Genomic DNA, 16,765 nt, shown 5'->3' with positions numbered 1-16,765 from the left:
CGCTGCAGAGTCGGCGGCTCGTGTCATCGCTACGACTTCTAGTGGTTCCACAGTTACTTTTTTTAGCAGTTTCTTTTTTACATCCCTACTCTCCACTGGCTCTGCTCCCTCGACCCCGGGCGTTGGGTTCCCAACACAGCAGGGCACCTGGGCGTTCAGCTGGTCTCATTTGACTGTAACAACTGTCACTTTTCAAACCAAGCCAGGCAGTTAGCTCCAATCCAGCAGTGTGTTCCCATGAGCCAAACTCGGTAACGTGGGAGGAGGGAAAACACCAACAGTGGGGTGGTGGGTTTTAAAAAAAAATTAAATTTCCCTGAGTGCCTGTCTGCTACTTCAGTGTCTCTCTCCCCATGGTTCTCTGGTATCCTCAGTTTGGGAATAACCATTCCTTCAATGACCTTAAAACATGCATATTGCTTCAAAGAGACTTGAACTCCAGACTTCAATGAGAAGCTTCAGAATTGTCATTCATGCTTAAATTTGACACTTTATGTATGGGTTTAAACAAAGACTCTAATTATCTCACCCATTACAAAGATAGCTTCCCCAATTATCACCCCTAATGTCATTACCTCACAGAAACTTCCCCTATTATCACCCCTACGTCATTACCTAACAGACACTAATCTTCCCCCCTCACCCACACTCTGTTCTAAAATTTGATTTGTCAGTTTCACATGCGTTCATTTTTTTGATTGTATCACTTTGGTATATATGGTTGTGCTGATTTTCTTCCACATATTGATCTGAGGAAGTGGGTCTGGCCCACGAAAGCTCATCATCTAATAAACCATCTTGTTTGTCTTTAAAGTGCTACATACTTCTGTCTTTTGTTTCAGCTAGACCAGACTAACACGGCTGCATCTCTATCATAAATGTAACAGTGAGGGCAATTAACCCTGGGAACGGTTGACCATCTCTGGCCATTTTAAAATCACAACTGAATGTGTCTTGTTCAAATCTTGAAAAAAACAATCTTTCCTGGTCTGTGCTATGCAGGAGGTTGGACTAGATTACAGTGGTTCCGTCTGACCTTGGTATCTGTGAAAGTGGCCGTGGGCCCTCTTTTGCTGGAGGTAGATGGGGAGCATTGGAGGGAATGTGGGTGCCATGTAGCCTGTGGGGAGGGGTGGGCCAGGTGGAGCCGCTGTGCCCTGACTTGAAGCATGGGGAACCTGAGGATCCAAACTGTCTTGGCTGGCTGGGTTTGCAGGTTGCGAGGAAAGAGGCCGGGTTTGTACTAAGTAGAGCACCAGCTGCTCAGATCTGCCCCTGGCTCCTGTTACAAGAGCAGAGGTGCTGGCAGGCAAATGAGTTGGCAACTTAGTGCCTCTCTGTCCCTATCAGCATTGCTGTAGCTGCCCAGAGAAGAAACATTTGTCTTAGAACAAGTGCTGCAGCAATGGCAGCTGTGCCGCTCCCAATTCCACAAGATACAGACTTCGACATTTTGAGCAAGGCTCATGAGAGCCACTCTGAGTCTCCGAGAGATTGGGGGAATAACACGCTTGTAACGGAGCTTGGCTCTAACCCCACTAGCAATCTATGCTGTAAGAAATCCGAGTTCAGCGGCAAGATAATTCTAGTCCTTGAAACGCGGTAGCAGCAACCTCCCTTTTGATGAGCTGTGCTGACATGCTGACCTCCAGAGTTCATCTAGATTGAAGCCCAGCTGTGCAGTTGTCCAGTCGGTATGTGTGGCGTTAGAGGAGGAGAAGAAGGAAAGAAGAAGGGAGTAGAGTTAGGGTGATGACAGCTGTGTTTTCTCTTGGATTCCTGTTTTATTGGAAATCTTTGCAGTCCTCCAAGTCAGGATATTACAGTCATTCCTGAACTCTGAACTTTCTACTCCCTCATCTAATTTGTCGTGTTCTTTACTGGTAGATTATTGGTCCCAGGAAGAAGATGAATGAATAGGGCTACTGTCGAGCAAATGGAGTTGGGTAGGATATTCTATCCAACGGGAACTGCAAATATAACTCAACAGGCATCACAGATGGACTGAGGAAAGAGGCATAGATCGCTGGCCTGAACCCAAGATTTGGAGTCAGGAATTCTAATTCAGAGTGTGACAGGGCCTCCTTTTTGCCCTTGGCAAGTCATTAACTTTTCATCTTCAGCTGTGAATTCCATAAAGTAGGGATTATAAACGGTTCTGCAAAAACTGAAAACTATCAAAATATGTCAAATGTATCTGTTTTAATTTTGTTGAGCTAAATAGTTCCCTTTCTTTTCTCAGTTTGTGTATGTAAAAGGGGAATCATACCTAAGTGCTTTGAAGAGGTAAAGTGCCAACTCATATTCTATGATGTTGGTGCTAAAGGTGCTTTGATGTAAGATGACGGATGAATAAAAAGGTGGAGAAAATTGGCGTGATTGCTTGGAATATAAAAGGCCTACATCAATACTTTCCTACCCAGAAAAATATTTGGTAACACCAGCTGGGGTTGATTAGTTCCTCTTCATTTTTTTCCCAAATGTAATTCATTTATCTGACATTTTTCTATGCTTGCATAACTTTGTGCAAGCCTAGGTTTTTGGTGCCATAGTACAAACACTGTGCCATTACATCAGTGGTCACCATCCCATCGACCGCGATTGACTGGTTGATCGTGGTGTCTCCAAGAGTCAATCTACAGTTCCCATGAACTGTGTGGCTGTGCATGAGGAATTTCAGCAGGATGATTGTCGCGGCCAGCTGACCGGATCATGTGGCCTGGCTGCAGCATTCAGCCCCAGCAAGGACAGCTTGCCTCACCGTGCCATGCTGCAGCTGGAGCAATGGGGAGCCAGCTCCGGGACGCAGTGAGACTGTCCCTGGAGCAGCCTTAATGGGCCTAGAATAACAATCCAATTGCTGCAGGTCCTTGAAGTACCTTGGCAGCAGAAGTACCTCGGCAGCAGAACTCCACCTTGCTTGCATGCGCCACTGCCTGGAGGCACGGGAAGGAAGTGTGCAGCCTCTCTGACCCAGAGCATTAGCTGCACCAGCTGCCCCCTGGGTGTGCAGCAGGGTTGGGGTGCTGCTTGATTAATAGAGGACAAAATGTATAATTATAAATACTTGATTTAATATTCATATAGAATAAATTAAAAGTAGACTGTTTATTCCACAACATTATCTTAGGGGTAGATCTTGGGTTACATGTAAATTCAAAAAGTGATCTTGGGTTGAAAAGGGTTGGTGACCATTGTGCTGTTGTGTTTAAACATCATGGTGCTGTGGAGCAGTGGTTCTTTGTGGGGAATTTTCCTAACCTTCCATGAGGCAGGTCTGTGGAATGTGTAAGGGCTTAAGGTTGATCCTAACTGGAGACTGTGTGTTTGTGACATGGAGCTGAGCTGCAGGGTTATGTTGAAGTGGGGTTGGTACCGTCCCTCCTTCCCCCATCCCTTTGTCACCTTGGTCTCAATTCTAATTCTGTGGCAAGGTTTGGGGTCTGCTTTCAAGGCCCCATTGGTCTCATAGAGTGTGGCTAGACTACATCCCTTTTTTGAGAAAGGGATGTAAATTAGGCATGTCGATATTGCAAATGAAGCCGGGATTTGAATTTCCTGAGCTTCATTTGCAGAATGGCGGCCACCGCTTTTTTTCAAAATGGGGCTTAAAAAAAAAAAAAAAACCCTGGCAGTTTAGATGTGAATCTTTCGAAAATAAACCCCCTTTTCGAAAGATCCTATACTCCTCAAAAAATGACAAAGCCCTGGCTGGGTTGATTGAGTTGGGGTTGGTCCTGCTTTGGGCAGGGGGCTGCACTGATGCCTCCTGAGGTCTCTTCCAGCCCCAGGCTTCTGTGAATGGCAGCGAGGTGCAGTGGCCGGGCCGCTGGGGGAGGGTGAGACGGGCTCAGCCCCTCTAACCCAGCAAAGGGGCCCTGGGTGCACCTGGGGGGGAGCCCCTGTACGGTGGATGGGCGGGTGCCTGTCACCTGGGCATGGAACTCGGCCCGCGCCACTGCGGAGACCCCGCCCCCTGGGCAGCTGCCGGCCTAGGGCAGGGCCAGTAGGGGGCGCGCTGCCTCGCCCCTGCCGCCCCTCCCTCGCTGGCGGAACGCCCCTCCTCAGGCGCCGCCCTGCCGGCGGGTGGGGTGCGAGGGCGGAGGGGCGTGGTGGTTGTGCGCAGGCGCGCAGGAACGGGCACGTGAGGGCCAGGAGGGTCGCCCCGCGTGGACCCAGCTCGAGCCCGCGGGAAGGTGGGGGCGGCGATTGTGGGAGGAGGCCTTGGGGGAGGGGCGGTAGGAGCAGAGGGAGCGCTGGGGGGGCAGACACAGAGGTAGCGACCCGCCATGGGGGAGGGGCAGTGACCCCCCCATTGGGGAGGGGCAGTAGTTATGGGGGGGTAATATCTGCAGGGGGCAGTGACCCCCCATGGGGGAGGGGCAGTAGTTATGGGGGGGTAATATCTGCAGGGGGCAGTGACCCCCCATGGGGGAGGGGCAGTAGTTATGGGGGGGTAATATCTGCAGGGGGCAGTGACCCCCCCATTGGGGAGGGGCAGTAGTTATGGGGGGGTAATATCTGCAGGGGGCAGTGACCCCCCATGGGGGAGGGGCAGTAGTTATGGGGGGGTAATATCTGCAGGGGGCAGTGACCCCCCATGGGGGAGGGGCAGTAGTTATGGGGGGGGTAATATCTGCAGGGGGCAGTGACCCCCCCATTGGGGAGGGGCAGTAGTTATGGGGGGGTAATATCTGCAGGGGGCAGTGACCCCCCCATGGGGGAGGGGCAGTAGTTATGGGGGGGTAATATCTGCAGGGGGCAGTGACCCCCCATGGGGGAGGGGCAGTAGTTATGGGGGGGTAATATCTGCAGGGGGCAGTGACCCCCCCATTGGGGAGGGGCAGTAGTTATGGGGGGGTAATATCTGCAGGGGGCAGTGACCCCCCATGGGGGAGGGGCAGTAGTTATGGGGGGGTAATATCTGCAGGGGGCAGTGACCCCCCATGGGGGAGGGGCAGTAGTTATGGGGGGGTAATATCTGCAGGGGGCAGTGACCCCCCATGGGGGAGGGGCAGTAGTTATGGGGGGGTAATATCTGCAGGGGGCAGTGACCCCCCATGGGGGAGGGGCAGTAGTTACAGGGGGGGTAATATCTGCAGGAGGCAGTGACCCCCCATGGGGGAGGGGCAGTAGTTACGGGGGGGTAATATCTGCAGGGGGCAGTGACCCCCCATGGGGGAGGGGCAGTAGTTATGGGGGGGTAATATCTGCAGGGGGCAGTGACCCCCCCATTGGGGAGGGGCAGTAGTTATGGGGGGGTAATATCTGCAGGGGGCAGTGACCCCCCATGGGGGAGGGGCAGTAGTTATGGGGGGGTAATATCTGCAGGGGGCAGTGACCCCCCCATTGGGGAGGGGCAGTAGTTATGGGGGGGTAATATCTGCAGGGGGCAGTGACCCCCCCATTGGGGAGGGGCAGTAGTTATGGGGGGGTAATATCTGCAGGGGGCAGTGACCCCCCCATGGGGGAGGGGCAGTAGTTATGGGGGGGTAATATCTGCAGGGGGCAGTGACCCCCCCCATTGGGGAGGGGCAGTAGTTATGGGGGGGTAATATCTGCAGGGGGCAGTGACCCCCCCATGGGGGAGGGGCAGTAGTTATGGGGGGTAATATCTGCAGGGGGCAGTGACCCCCCCATTGGGGAGGGGCAGTAGTTATGGGGGGGTAATATCTGCAGGGGGCAGTGACCCCCCATTGGGGAGGGGCAGTAGTTATGGGGGGGTAATATCTGCAGGGGGCAGTGACCCCCCATGGGGGAGGGGCAGTAGTTATGGGGGGGTAATATCTGCAGGGGGCAGTGACCCCCCATGGGGGAGGGGCAGTAGTTATGGGGGGGTAATATCTGCAGGGGGCAGTGACCCCCCCATGGGGGAGGGGCAGTAGTTATGGGGGGGTAATATCTGCAGGGGGCAGTGACCCCCCCATGGGGGAGGGGCAGTAGTTATGGGGGGGTAATATCTGCAGGGGGCAGTGACCCCCCCATGGGGGAGGGGCAGTAGTTATGGGGGGGTAATATCTGCAGGGGGCAGTGACCCCCCATGGGGGAGGGGCAGTAGTTACAGGGGGGGTAATATCTGCAGGAGGCAGTGACCCCCCATGGGGGAGGGGCAGTAGTTACGGGGGGGTAATATCTGCAGGGGGCAGTGACCCCCCATGGGGGAGGGGCAGTAGTTACAGGGGGGGGTAATATCTGCAGGGGGCAGTGACCCCCCCATGGGGGAGGGGCAGTAGTTACGGGGAGGTAATATCTGCAGGGGGCAGTGACCCCCCCATGGGGGAGGGGCAGTAGTTACAGGGTGGGGGTAATATCTGCAGGGGGCAGTGACCGTGGCAGGGGAGGTGCAGTGACCCCCCATGAGGGAGGGGCAGTAGTTACGGGGGGGGGGGGGGGTAATATCTGCAGGGGGCAGTGATTGTGGTGGGGGAGGGGGCAGGCTAATGGGGGGCAGTAACGGTGGGGTAATAGCTGTTGCGCTGTGCTCCTGGTGCTGGCTGGGACTCCCCCTTCCTGCTTCCCAGTGCCCTTTCGTGCCTGTCCCTAGGGCTTGCTGGAAAAGCCCTTCATTGACATGGTTCTGGTGCCTCCTCTCCCTTCTTGGAAGCTGTGCCCTCTGCTCAGTCTCTCTCGCTCTCTCCCTAGTGCAAACATGTCGGACCAGGAGCGCCTCATGGACTCACTGAGGAAAGAAGTGAGGTCGCTGCTGATGGCTGTCAAAGAGGGCCTGACCCCAGTGCAGCTGGAGAGCGAGTACCTCTCGATGATTGGCAGACCTCTCCCGTTGCGCACCTTGGGCTACCAATCCACCATGGAGCTGGTGAAGGACATGCCCGATGTCGTCAGCATCAGCTCCTCTAAGGATGGCTCTGTTGTACTGAAAGGTGGGTGCCTGGATCCTCTGACAAGTGGAGCAAATGACTTGGGAGCCTTCACCCAAGCATTAAAGGGCATTTGTTAGAACTGTCTTATGCTGTGCTTATAGTCTGTGGAGAGGCTGGTGTAGAGCATGGACCTTGGATGTGGAGCTTTTAAGTGGGGGTGAGAGGAAGGGTAGCCAGTATTTTAACCTGTCATTTTCATGTTCATGTATTCATCCAAGCTTCTAAAGAAAACTTTAGATAGATATCATGAGGTGCAACTAATAGAGAGTGATATGTAGGGAGCATCTAGGCCATTTGCCATGAATGGGTATTTCACATTTGTGACCTGCAGCTTAAAGTTAATGATTAAAAAGATTTCACGTCATTCTAGTGGGCTACTGATATTAGATTGGTGTACTTTTAATTTTGGGTAATCTACATAATAGAGTTATGTATGCAGAATTCCATGCACCATGTCTTAATTTCTGTATTCTTTTACTGTCTCTAGTCTTTTACTTTCTGCACATGTCCTTTGTTTTTTTCCAGTTGCAACCATGTATGTTTCTTACCTTTTTGTGTTTCTCCCTGTCCTCCAGTCTGCCTTAACACTTAGGCCTCTCTCTCTTCTATTTAAATAGAGACTGTAGCAGAAGACAGAGTCAGGAAAAAAGGCACCAGCGAAGAAGCTGGTGCCTCCTTGCCTGGGGGGGGGGGCTAAATATTTTTATTTCTTGATAAAAGAACCTTTGTGGGTCAAACCTATGTTCTTGTTTCCTCACCTTTTAGGAGAATCTTTTTTGGAATGATCAGCAGCATTGTTTTGGGAGGAGTGAGCTTTGTAAAATGGAAGAGGCATATAGCCACAGGAAGAGGATGAATTAACATCTTAAAATCCTCTTTACGTAATAAGAGAGGTCACGTGGAAAAGCTGGGAGAGCACTAGTTTGGTCTCCAAAAATGTTCTTTGGCAAGCACCATACTACCAACCTATCAGTCCAGAGAGATCTTGCAGTGCTAGTTATGCATCTCCCGTGTCTGAGTCTCACTGGTGGTGCTGGCTTGTTAGAGGCTTTTAGTTAGACCTCAAATTAAAAAGCACTCCCAAAGAACTGTGCAGGCTGTGACAGATATGGCAGTTTCCTGCAATGTCTTTTAGACATATTACTGAATTAAGGTTAAATAGCTTTGGAGTTCACTGTATTATAAATGCACAGTTTGTGTATTATTGTAGGATTCTATGTAACTTTTCTAGGAAGGAAAGACTTGGCTAACATACGTCCTGAGAAGTGTTAGTGCCAAAGGATTGGTTTTTAAATAGGGCTGTCAGGCAATTTTTTACAAAATTGTGCAATTAATTGCACTATTAAACAATAATGGAATACCATTTATGTAAATGTTTTTGGATGTTTTCTACATTTTCAAATATATTGGTTTCGGTTACAGTAGAAAATACCAAGTGTTAATGCTCACTTCTTATTTTTTATTACAAATAGTTGCATTTCAAACAAGTGTTTTTCAGTTCATCTAATAAAAGCACTGTAGTGCAATAGCTTCATCATGAAAGTTGAACTTACAAATACAGAATTAGTTAAAACTGCATTCAAAAATAAAACAATGTAAAACTTTAGAACATACAAGTCTACTCAGTCCTACTTCTTATTTAGCCATTTGCTAAGACAAATAAGTTGAGTTACTTTTACAGGAGATAATGCTGCCTATTTCTTGTTTACAATGTCACCTGAAAAGAACAGGTATGTGCATGGAAATGTAGCAGGCATTGCAAGATATTTGTGCCTGATGTGCTAAAGATTGATTTGTCCCTTCATGCTTTGACTACCATTCCAAAGGACATGTGTCTGTGCTGATGATGGGGTCTGCTTGACAACAATAAAGCAGAGCAGTTTGATGCATGTTCATTTTCAATAGCCAGATACCACCAGAAAAAGGTTGATTTTTCTTCATTGGTGGTTAGTGCTCTGTATCTTTCACATCAGAATGTTGCTCTTTTAAGACTTCGGAAAGCCTGCTCCACACCTAATCCCTCTCAGATTTTTGGATAGCACTTTAGATTTTTAAACCTTGGTTCCAGTGCTGTAGCTATTTTTAGAAATCTCACATTGATACCTTCTTTGTGTTTTGTCAAATCTACTGTGGAAGTGTTCTTAAAACAAACACGTGCAGGGTCGTCGTCAAAGACTGCTATAATATGAAATGCATGAAGGTAAAACAGAACAGGAGATACAGTTTTCTCCCAAGGAATTAAATCACAAATTTAATTAATGCAATATTTTTAATTAGTTTAATCAGAATGGAAGTATGTCCTCTGGAATGGTGGCTGAAACACAAAGGGCATACAAATAGTTAGCATGTCTGGCACATAAATACCTTGTGATGCCTGTATGCAAAAAACTATTCTCCGTTTCAGGTGACCACTGTGAATAAGAAGCAGGCAGCATTATCTCCTGTAAATGTAACCAAACTGGTTTGTCTTTAGCAATTGGATGAGTAAGAAATAAGACTGAGTGGACTTGTAGGCTTTAAAGTTTTACTTTTTATTTTTATGAATTTGCACTCAAACAAAACTTACATTTGTAAATTATACTTTCACAATAGAGATCACACTACAACGCTTGTATGAGGTGAAATGAGAATATTTCTTTTTTTTCACAGTGCAAATATTTCTAATAAAGTGAGCACTGTACTCTTTCTATTCTGTGTTGTAATAAAAATTAATGTATTTGAAAATGTAGAAAAACAAATTTAACATCAATTGAGACTGTTTAACGGTGGTATTAATCACGATTTTTAATGATTATTTTTTATCACGAGTTAACTGCAATTAATTGACATCCCTAATTTTAAACAATGTGCCAGACAAGAAGGTCCTTTTGGGACAGGAGGGAGATTGAGATGAGTCAAGGGAGAAATACGTGTGCAATTGCCATGAACCGACAGAGGCTATGTATATTCAGGGATCACTTTGTCTATAACTGTTTGATGTGCATTTAGCTGCAGTATCAATGTAGGGCCATGAAACAAGAATGCTGTATCTAAAAACTGCAAGGTAAACTTATGTAGCATGTAATTGCACAAATTGGAATTGGTAATATTTCTAACATTGTGAAAAATGCCATGATGACAGGTGGATAGGGTCTTGGTTTTACGTCTTGTTCAAAAGGCTGCAGCTCCAGCAAAACACTGTCAAGAAGTCCAGTGTGGTTTTGTCACAATACTGGCTCAGAGGGTAGGGTGCTCACTGTTGAGCTACCAACTCCGCCATCTACAGTATCTGGGGTTTCTAGTGTGATCTCCTGTCCTAGCACTTGTAGGCTCCGCAGCCTTCTCTGCTTGGATCCTGATCTGCTGAGATCATCGTGCTGACATATTGCCCAATATGGGATGTTAAAGCTGTTCCAGACAGACTTCTGACGGGAGGATAAAAGCTAGTTACTGTGCTCTCCAGCATTCATGGTAAAGTTACACTGGTTAGTTGTTGTGGCTCTTGAAGAGGAGGGTTTCCTCAGAAGGGGAAAAAGGGAAGGGGGAGAGAAAACGAGCAGTCCCCCAACACTGTTTCTGCTTCTTTAGTCATTGCAGATGAGGCCACCAGAGGAATAGCAAATTTGGTTGCCAGGCAGAAGACCAGTACAAAAGCACGAAATAGCATGCGAAGAACAAACACCTTCTCTCGCCTTAGCCTCCCTCGGCGGGGCCGGACTCCTCCTATCCTGCCAGCTGTGGTGAAGAGTGAGCTGAAGGACCTGCTGAGTCTGTCCCCAGTCTTGCTCTCAGATTTTGATAAGGCCTTCACCAGGCGCTTTGGACGGCCATTCCAATATGTGCGCTATGGATTTTTCTCCATGGTTGACGTGCTGAACGCAGCCTCCGATATCGTTGCCATTGAGCAGACCAGGGCGGGTTCTCTACTGACCCTGAAGAGAAGTTTCTCGGTTAAGCAACAGCAGGAAAAGCTGTCGCCGGGTGAGGCTGTATATGTATTTAACTTGGGGCAGGTGGTTCTGATTAGCACAATGTCACGCTTTCTTCAAGCAGACCTTGTGTCAGGTGAAAGGGGCTACGTCTCCATTGGCTGCGGGACTCTGATGGTGCTGCAGCAGCTTTGGACTCAGCCCAGTGCCAAAGGGTTCTGGCTATGTATGACTTGGGGCTTTATAAAGTGATTCCTCCTCTGTTCTCAGGGGGAGGGAGGTGAAGAGGGGTGAGTTTAGAGAAGTTGAAGTCTGTAGCTAGGATAAAGGTTGCCTCTTTATTGTGGAGCTGGCTAAACATTGGTGTGAGCCCAGCATTGCCTGACTGCAAAACTGAGTGTGTGGGGCGGGGGGCGGGGGGTGGGGTGGGGGAAGTGACCTGCATGCAGGAATGGGTCCTAGACGAGCTGCTGGCAACTGGCGCCCTAGGTGAAATGCATGATCGGCGCGTGATCGGCGCCCCCGCCTCCAAAGCCCTCAACGGCCATTTATCTTGGCGCCCTAGGCGACCGCCTAGTTCGCCTGTATTGTCGGGCCGCCACTGCCTGCATGTTCATGCAGTTTGATAAAAGTTGTGTATAAACCTCTGCTTAAGGTGAAAAGGTGACTCAGCCAAGGAAGGCAGAGCAGTCCAAGTCTGATTGTCCTTCAGCACCTGCAGTTAAGACACCCCCTCCAGGATCTGTCTTGTATGCAGACAGCCTCGAAATACCAAAACAGAGACCAGAACCAGTGGAAGCAGAAGTAGGGAGCTGTGGTGAGAAACTGAAACAAGTGAGTAACTGAAAAAGTGTGTGTGTCTCTCTCTCCCTCCCTCCCTCTCTCTCTCATATGATTCTGCTCAATGATCAACATGATGGTCTCTAGAGTATAAGTTGTCAGCACAAGGGGAGAGTTCTCTAAATTGTTTGCTGTGAACTAATCTGCAAAAAATTCATATTGCCATGTGGATTTAATGGCAGTCCAGTCCCATAAGCATTCTGCTTCTGGGGTACAAAGTCTGTGATCATGTTACAGATCACCCATTGGCCAATTCCTGTAATGACCATCAACTTGTTACCCAGGATACAGTGCCTTGCATTCAAATATCTCTGAGCACTTAATATTAAGCTTCATAATCCTCCTGTGAAGGCAGATATGCCATTATGACTATCCACAATCTATGGAAACTGAGATACGCAGTGGTTAAGTGACTTGCCCTAGGTCACACAGCAAATCTTAGAAAGGAATAGAAACCAGGAGCTGGGAGTCTCTGTACTTTGCTCAGACTACTAGATACGCTTTCTCCCAAGGACAAAAAAGAGTGGAGGCTTTTCCTGGTAATACCATAACTGAAAAAAACCATTTCCTCTGTCTCTTCTGGTCCTGTGCTGAGGTAGAATATTACTGGGCCATTTATTAGCACCAGGGAAAGGCTTGGTCCTAAAGGCCAGCCATTTTTGTTAAGTTCTTTATGCTAGGCAATGTTCAGATTCAGACAAAGGAAGACATTTACTTTCCCCACCCCAGTGTGCTTACTTAGGTGATCAGGCACAGACAGTCAAATACTGATCCATGATGCATTTAATGGTAAAATGGGAGATGTGGATTTTTTTTAGATAATCATTGAAGTACTAATGGAGAAGCATGTGTTAAGAGGGATTTGAAATGAAGAATACTTCACACCTACAAAGAGAGGGTCATTTAGCAAATGAGGGAGAGAAGAGTTCTGTGTATAGGGTACAGCTTGGTTGGGCAGGTGCATAGACAGACCTGAGTGGGTGAAAAAGACAAAGGAGAGGTTTAGCAGGAAGGTTTGGGTGGAGAAGAGGCTGTTGGAAGGAAATCAGCTGCAGTACAGTTAGTTCCTGCTGGAAGGCCTATATGCCACGGGATGGTAGGAGGCAGAATGTCCCCACGGCTCTTGCTATGGCAAAGGAATAATCAAAGGAAGTGTGTGATGTGTTCTGGAAAGCTGACCTGTGGCTTGCCCGTAGACTGTTAAATGATGAGGTGGTGCAATTCCAGTGGCAAATGTAAGCAGTAATTTAATTGGTGACCGCTGCATCTTAGCAAGATCATCAGCAGTATTGATGATCTATGCAAAAGTCTCCAAAGATTATGGAGGGCAAGAACTAGACAGCGTGAGCAGTTGTTGAATTAACAGTTATGCATCTTTTGCATGCAGTGAGTTTTAAAAACTTTGCTAGATGCTGATATTAATTGAAATCCTAATTGTTTTATGTCATTTCTACCAATTAACAAACCTTTTACTGTAATTAATTTGCCCCCTTGGTTGCACAATTGGATGTGAGCTTTTTCTTGGAATCCTGCTTTTGTTCTTAGTGTTATTTTTGGTTTTTCCCTTTAAGTTGGAGAAGAATATGAAGATGATGATTGCACAGAAAGGAGCCGGAGGAACAGTCAGCTCAGAACTCAAAGAAAAGATCCGAGTTGTAAGTGTTGTTCATATTTGGAAATGTCTCTAGCCGTGGGGAGGAATAAGCACTTAAACGCTACATGTCTAAAGCAGGCACACTCAGGACAAGTTATTTGGTGGTCTCCGAGTGCAGCCACCAACTTTTACTGGTGGCTATTCTCACACTTTCCCCTAAAACAATTAACTTTTGGAAGAATAAATACGCACATACACAAGTCCAAATCACCATCGTGTATTTATTGCTAAGTAATAAGTCTGCAGTGAAAAGTGATATTATTTGTATGTTCTTCTTTTCACAGCACACTTGCTCAACCCCAGCAATCCTGGGGACATATTGCCCACCCCTCTGCTGGGCTTGGCTGAGGTAGGCAGCAGGGGCTAGTAGCTTGAAGCCCCACAGCTGGGGGTGGTGGGGCCTGAAGCTGCCAGGCGGAAACCGGGGGTCCACATAGTGCAATCAGAGCTAGTGCCTGAAGCTGGTCAGAGCCTGTTGCCCTGTCACCTTAGGGATCAAGTCCAAAGCCTGATTTCCTGGGAAGGTGGAAAACTCACTAGCTGCCAGTTTCCCCAGCATTCTGCCCCGGTGTCTCTGGGTGGACCGAATCAAAGGCCCAGCCCCTGCTGGTGGTCCCAGAAAGCAACTCTAAGGTGATGCATCCAGGAACACTAGGGAAGAGAAGGGGCGGCGATTCACCTCCCTCCCCATAACTGCCCAGGAGGCTGCTGCCACAAGAAAAGTCCCTAGTGACTGCATTTGAGAAGCACTGATGTAAAGCCCGATCCGCGAGGAACACCGTCACTGCTTCTCCGTACATGTAGTAATTACAGACAGGACTCTTCACCTGGTGCCCCTGTGTTCAGTGGCACACGGGGAATGACAATTAGAGGTGTGATTTTTATAATCTTCAGCAACACACTAATGAAATAGCTTAAAATTTTCTTTAAAACTAAGGTCCTGTAGACTTACACCATACATTCAGAAACCGATAGTATATACTTGGTGTTCACAAATGCCTGTTAAATGTCTTCATTACCGCTTGAATGGCTTGTTCACAGGTTCCGTGTTCTGCTAATAGGTCTGGCAGCCTTTTTCCCTTTCAAGTTAACTAGATCCTCCCCGAAGGAAGCAGAGCTACAGAACAAGGACAGGAAGAGGTGGGTGGGTGGACGTTAAGGCCCCTTGGTGCCCCAAAATTTCAGGTGTGCTACACAGCTGTGTGTTCTGCATATGAGTAAGGACAGCCCTGTTTACAGATAAATTAGGGAAGGTGATGTGGAGTCAGCTGACCCATTATCTGCTTCTCTTCTCACAAGATTGAAATATGTTTCCTTTGCCTTTGAAATCAGCTAGTCTGGAAAAAACCCAGCAGAGGATACAGATTATCTATGAATACTGTGCAGAATCAGAACCTATGAAAGTTTAATGGCCCCTACAGATTGTTTAAATGTGTGTATTTGGGGGGAAGGGGTGTGAGATCACACAGGATAATCTACTTATCTCTTTTTTTTGTCACTAATAATTTTTCTTCACACTAGCTAAAGTTTCACGAAGTCCATGTGTCAAAGAGCTCACCATCTTATAAGTGTGGACTAGCATGTTGATGTATTTTAAGCAACCATACTGCAGTGAAGTGGTTTACTGCTAATTGGGGGTTCTCAACTTAACTGCCTATGTCGGGGGTTCTGAAATGGATGACTTAAGTGGTGAATTGGTAGATGCAGGAGACATGATTACTTTGCCACTCCCAAACTGCCAAGTGGGAGAAGGGGAGGTCTTAAGATGGTGTCAATATGGGAAGGAAGGTAAGGATACAGAAAAGATCTTCACAAAAATTGGCCTAGATTATTTTGCTGGAAAATTTGACTTTTGATTGTAGCAGATATTCCATAATGTAGAATTTTCATAATCTTTGTATGCAGTGGAGATGTGTGGACTTGCTGATTGGGTCTGATGAACCTATGCAAGTAAATTTCTGGACATTTTCATTTAAAATTCTCTTGTATCTGAGTCAGTCTCTTGGTACACTTTCTATATCTTCTAGCAGGGTTGCGGCCGCAGCTGAGACCAACAAGTCAAATGCAGAGATGCAGATCCTTTAAAAGGCTTTTTCATTTGCTCCTCATTCTTGTGTCACTGTGTGGGGCCATGAATTTCAAACATGCACATGCGATGTAGTCCTTACTTCCTCTTCCATTTATATGTAGCTTATGAAATTAAATTTATGCAAGTCTGAGTTTCTGGATGAATGCCAAAGCATTACTAATTTGGGGCAGCGGCAGGTCAAAGGTCCAACATGTCCAGCCCCAGGAGCTAGTAATAAAGAGTGTGTCATATCGAAAGCTGGTGGCTCTAGCTTTTTAGAGTATTTATTTTGTGTGCATAACATGCTGTTTAGCTGTCTGTGCTGCAGTGAAGCCTGTTCTTACTCCCTCTTTCACCTAAGGTCCAGGCACACAACTATCTGGTTATGATGCATCCTTTCCTATCATGTAGGTTGCAGCCCAGTATCCCGAGGGTTTGCTTGCTTCTAAGCTACCTGGTGAGTTTGAGGTAAGGTTTTTTTTACCTCTAGCAGGGCCTTGTCATTTTGGTTAAAGCTGAAATAGTGGTTGCAGTTTAAAATAAGGCAGTTGAATGTCTTGTAAAACTGCTCTTTTCCTGCAACAGGCACGCTTTAAAGAGAAGCTGTCGGTGAAGGAGCTGGGTTTCTTAAATGTGATGGACTTTGTTGGGGCCCTTAATGACATTCTCCATGTTGAGTGCAAGGAAGGCGAACAGGACTGGCTGGTCTTTGATCTTGAATCAAAGTGCTTAGCAGATGGTAAGTGACGGCTTTGTGTGCCCATGTTTCACTGTAGGGCAGAAATGACCAAAATGCTGCCAGTGTGGCAGATGTTTCCCCTGAAGACCTACAACAGGGTCCATTACAATGGGATCTGTACAAGAAGCAGAGAGTCTACGTTCCATAGGACAGTTCAGGGCAGCTGCCCCAGGCCCTGTGCTTTGGGGGGCCCCGTGGTGGCTGTCTCAACCCTCCATTGGAGAGAGCACTCCCCCATATTAGCTAAGGATTACCTGGGGTGTGGGAGCCAGAGCAATCTGTCGGCCTGCTCGGCTCCACCCCACTACCCATCTCCCAGCCCACTCTTCTGTGATTCTCTGTGGTGGCGGGAAGCAAAGTGCCCTGGCCCCAGACTGTTCCCCTGAGCTCTGCATTGTTCAGGGGAGCAGGCTGGGTACTCCACCGCTGCAGTGGGAAGCAGGAGCGCAGCAGGTGGGGAGGGTGGCAGGGCAGAGTGGAGCAGGCTGCTGGGGGGGCTCTGACTTCCTGCTGCTGCCCCGCATCAGGCCCCCTGGTAATTCCCAAACTTGTGACAGGGAGGGCTTGGTGGGACAGGTGCAGGGCGTGGGCAGAGCAGGGACAGGCCTGAGGTGACGGGATGAAGCAGAAGTGGGAAGGGGACAGGGCCTGTAGCAGGAGGTTTGCTCTGGGCCC

The 16,765-nt window shown here is 48.0% G+C and overlaps 1 protein-coding gene across 4 annotated transcripts in view; it reads left to right on the top strand.

Annotated features, from left to right (window-relative positions):
• The first annotated feature begins 4,070 nt into the window (after positions 1-4,070).
• The window catches only part of TDRD5 (tudor domain containing 5), a 34,777-nt gene continuing 22,082 nt past the window's right edge, over positions 4,071-16,765 (top strand). For all 4 annotated transcript variants that reach the window (XM_075936846.1, XM_075936845.1, XM_075936844.1 and 1 more), the window contains exons 1-7: positions 4,071-4,196; positions 6,643-6,881; positions 10,449-10,841; positions 11,445-11,623; positions 13,201-13,284; positions 15,763-15,819; positions 15,937-16,090. In XM_075936846.1, the coding sequence (XP_075792961.1) occupies positions 6,650-6,881; positions 10,449-10,841; positions 11,445-11,623; positions 13,201-13,284; positions 15,763-15,819; positions 15,937-16,090 (1,099 nt within the window). In that variant the 5' untranslated portion in view covers positions 4,071-4,196; positions 6,643-6,649. The remainder of the gene's footprint in view (positions 4,197-6,642; positions 6,882-10,448; positions 10,842-11,444; positions 11,624-13,200; positions 13,285-15,762; positions 15,820-15,936; positions 16,091-16,765) is intronic.

The sequence above is a fragment of the Pelodiscus sinensis genome, chromosome 9 (genome assembly GCF_049634645.1).
Source record: "Pelodiscus sinensis isolate JC-2024 chromosome 9, ASM4963464v1, whole genome shotgun sequence".
NCBI classification, from domain to species: domain Eukaryota; kingdom Metazoa; phylum Chordata; order Testudines; family Trionychidae; genus Pelodiscus; species Pelodiscus sinensis.
Note: the sequence above shows the minus strand (reverse complement) of the source record. Positions and strands in the feature narration are given on the sequence as shown.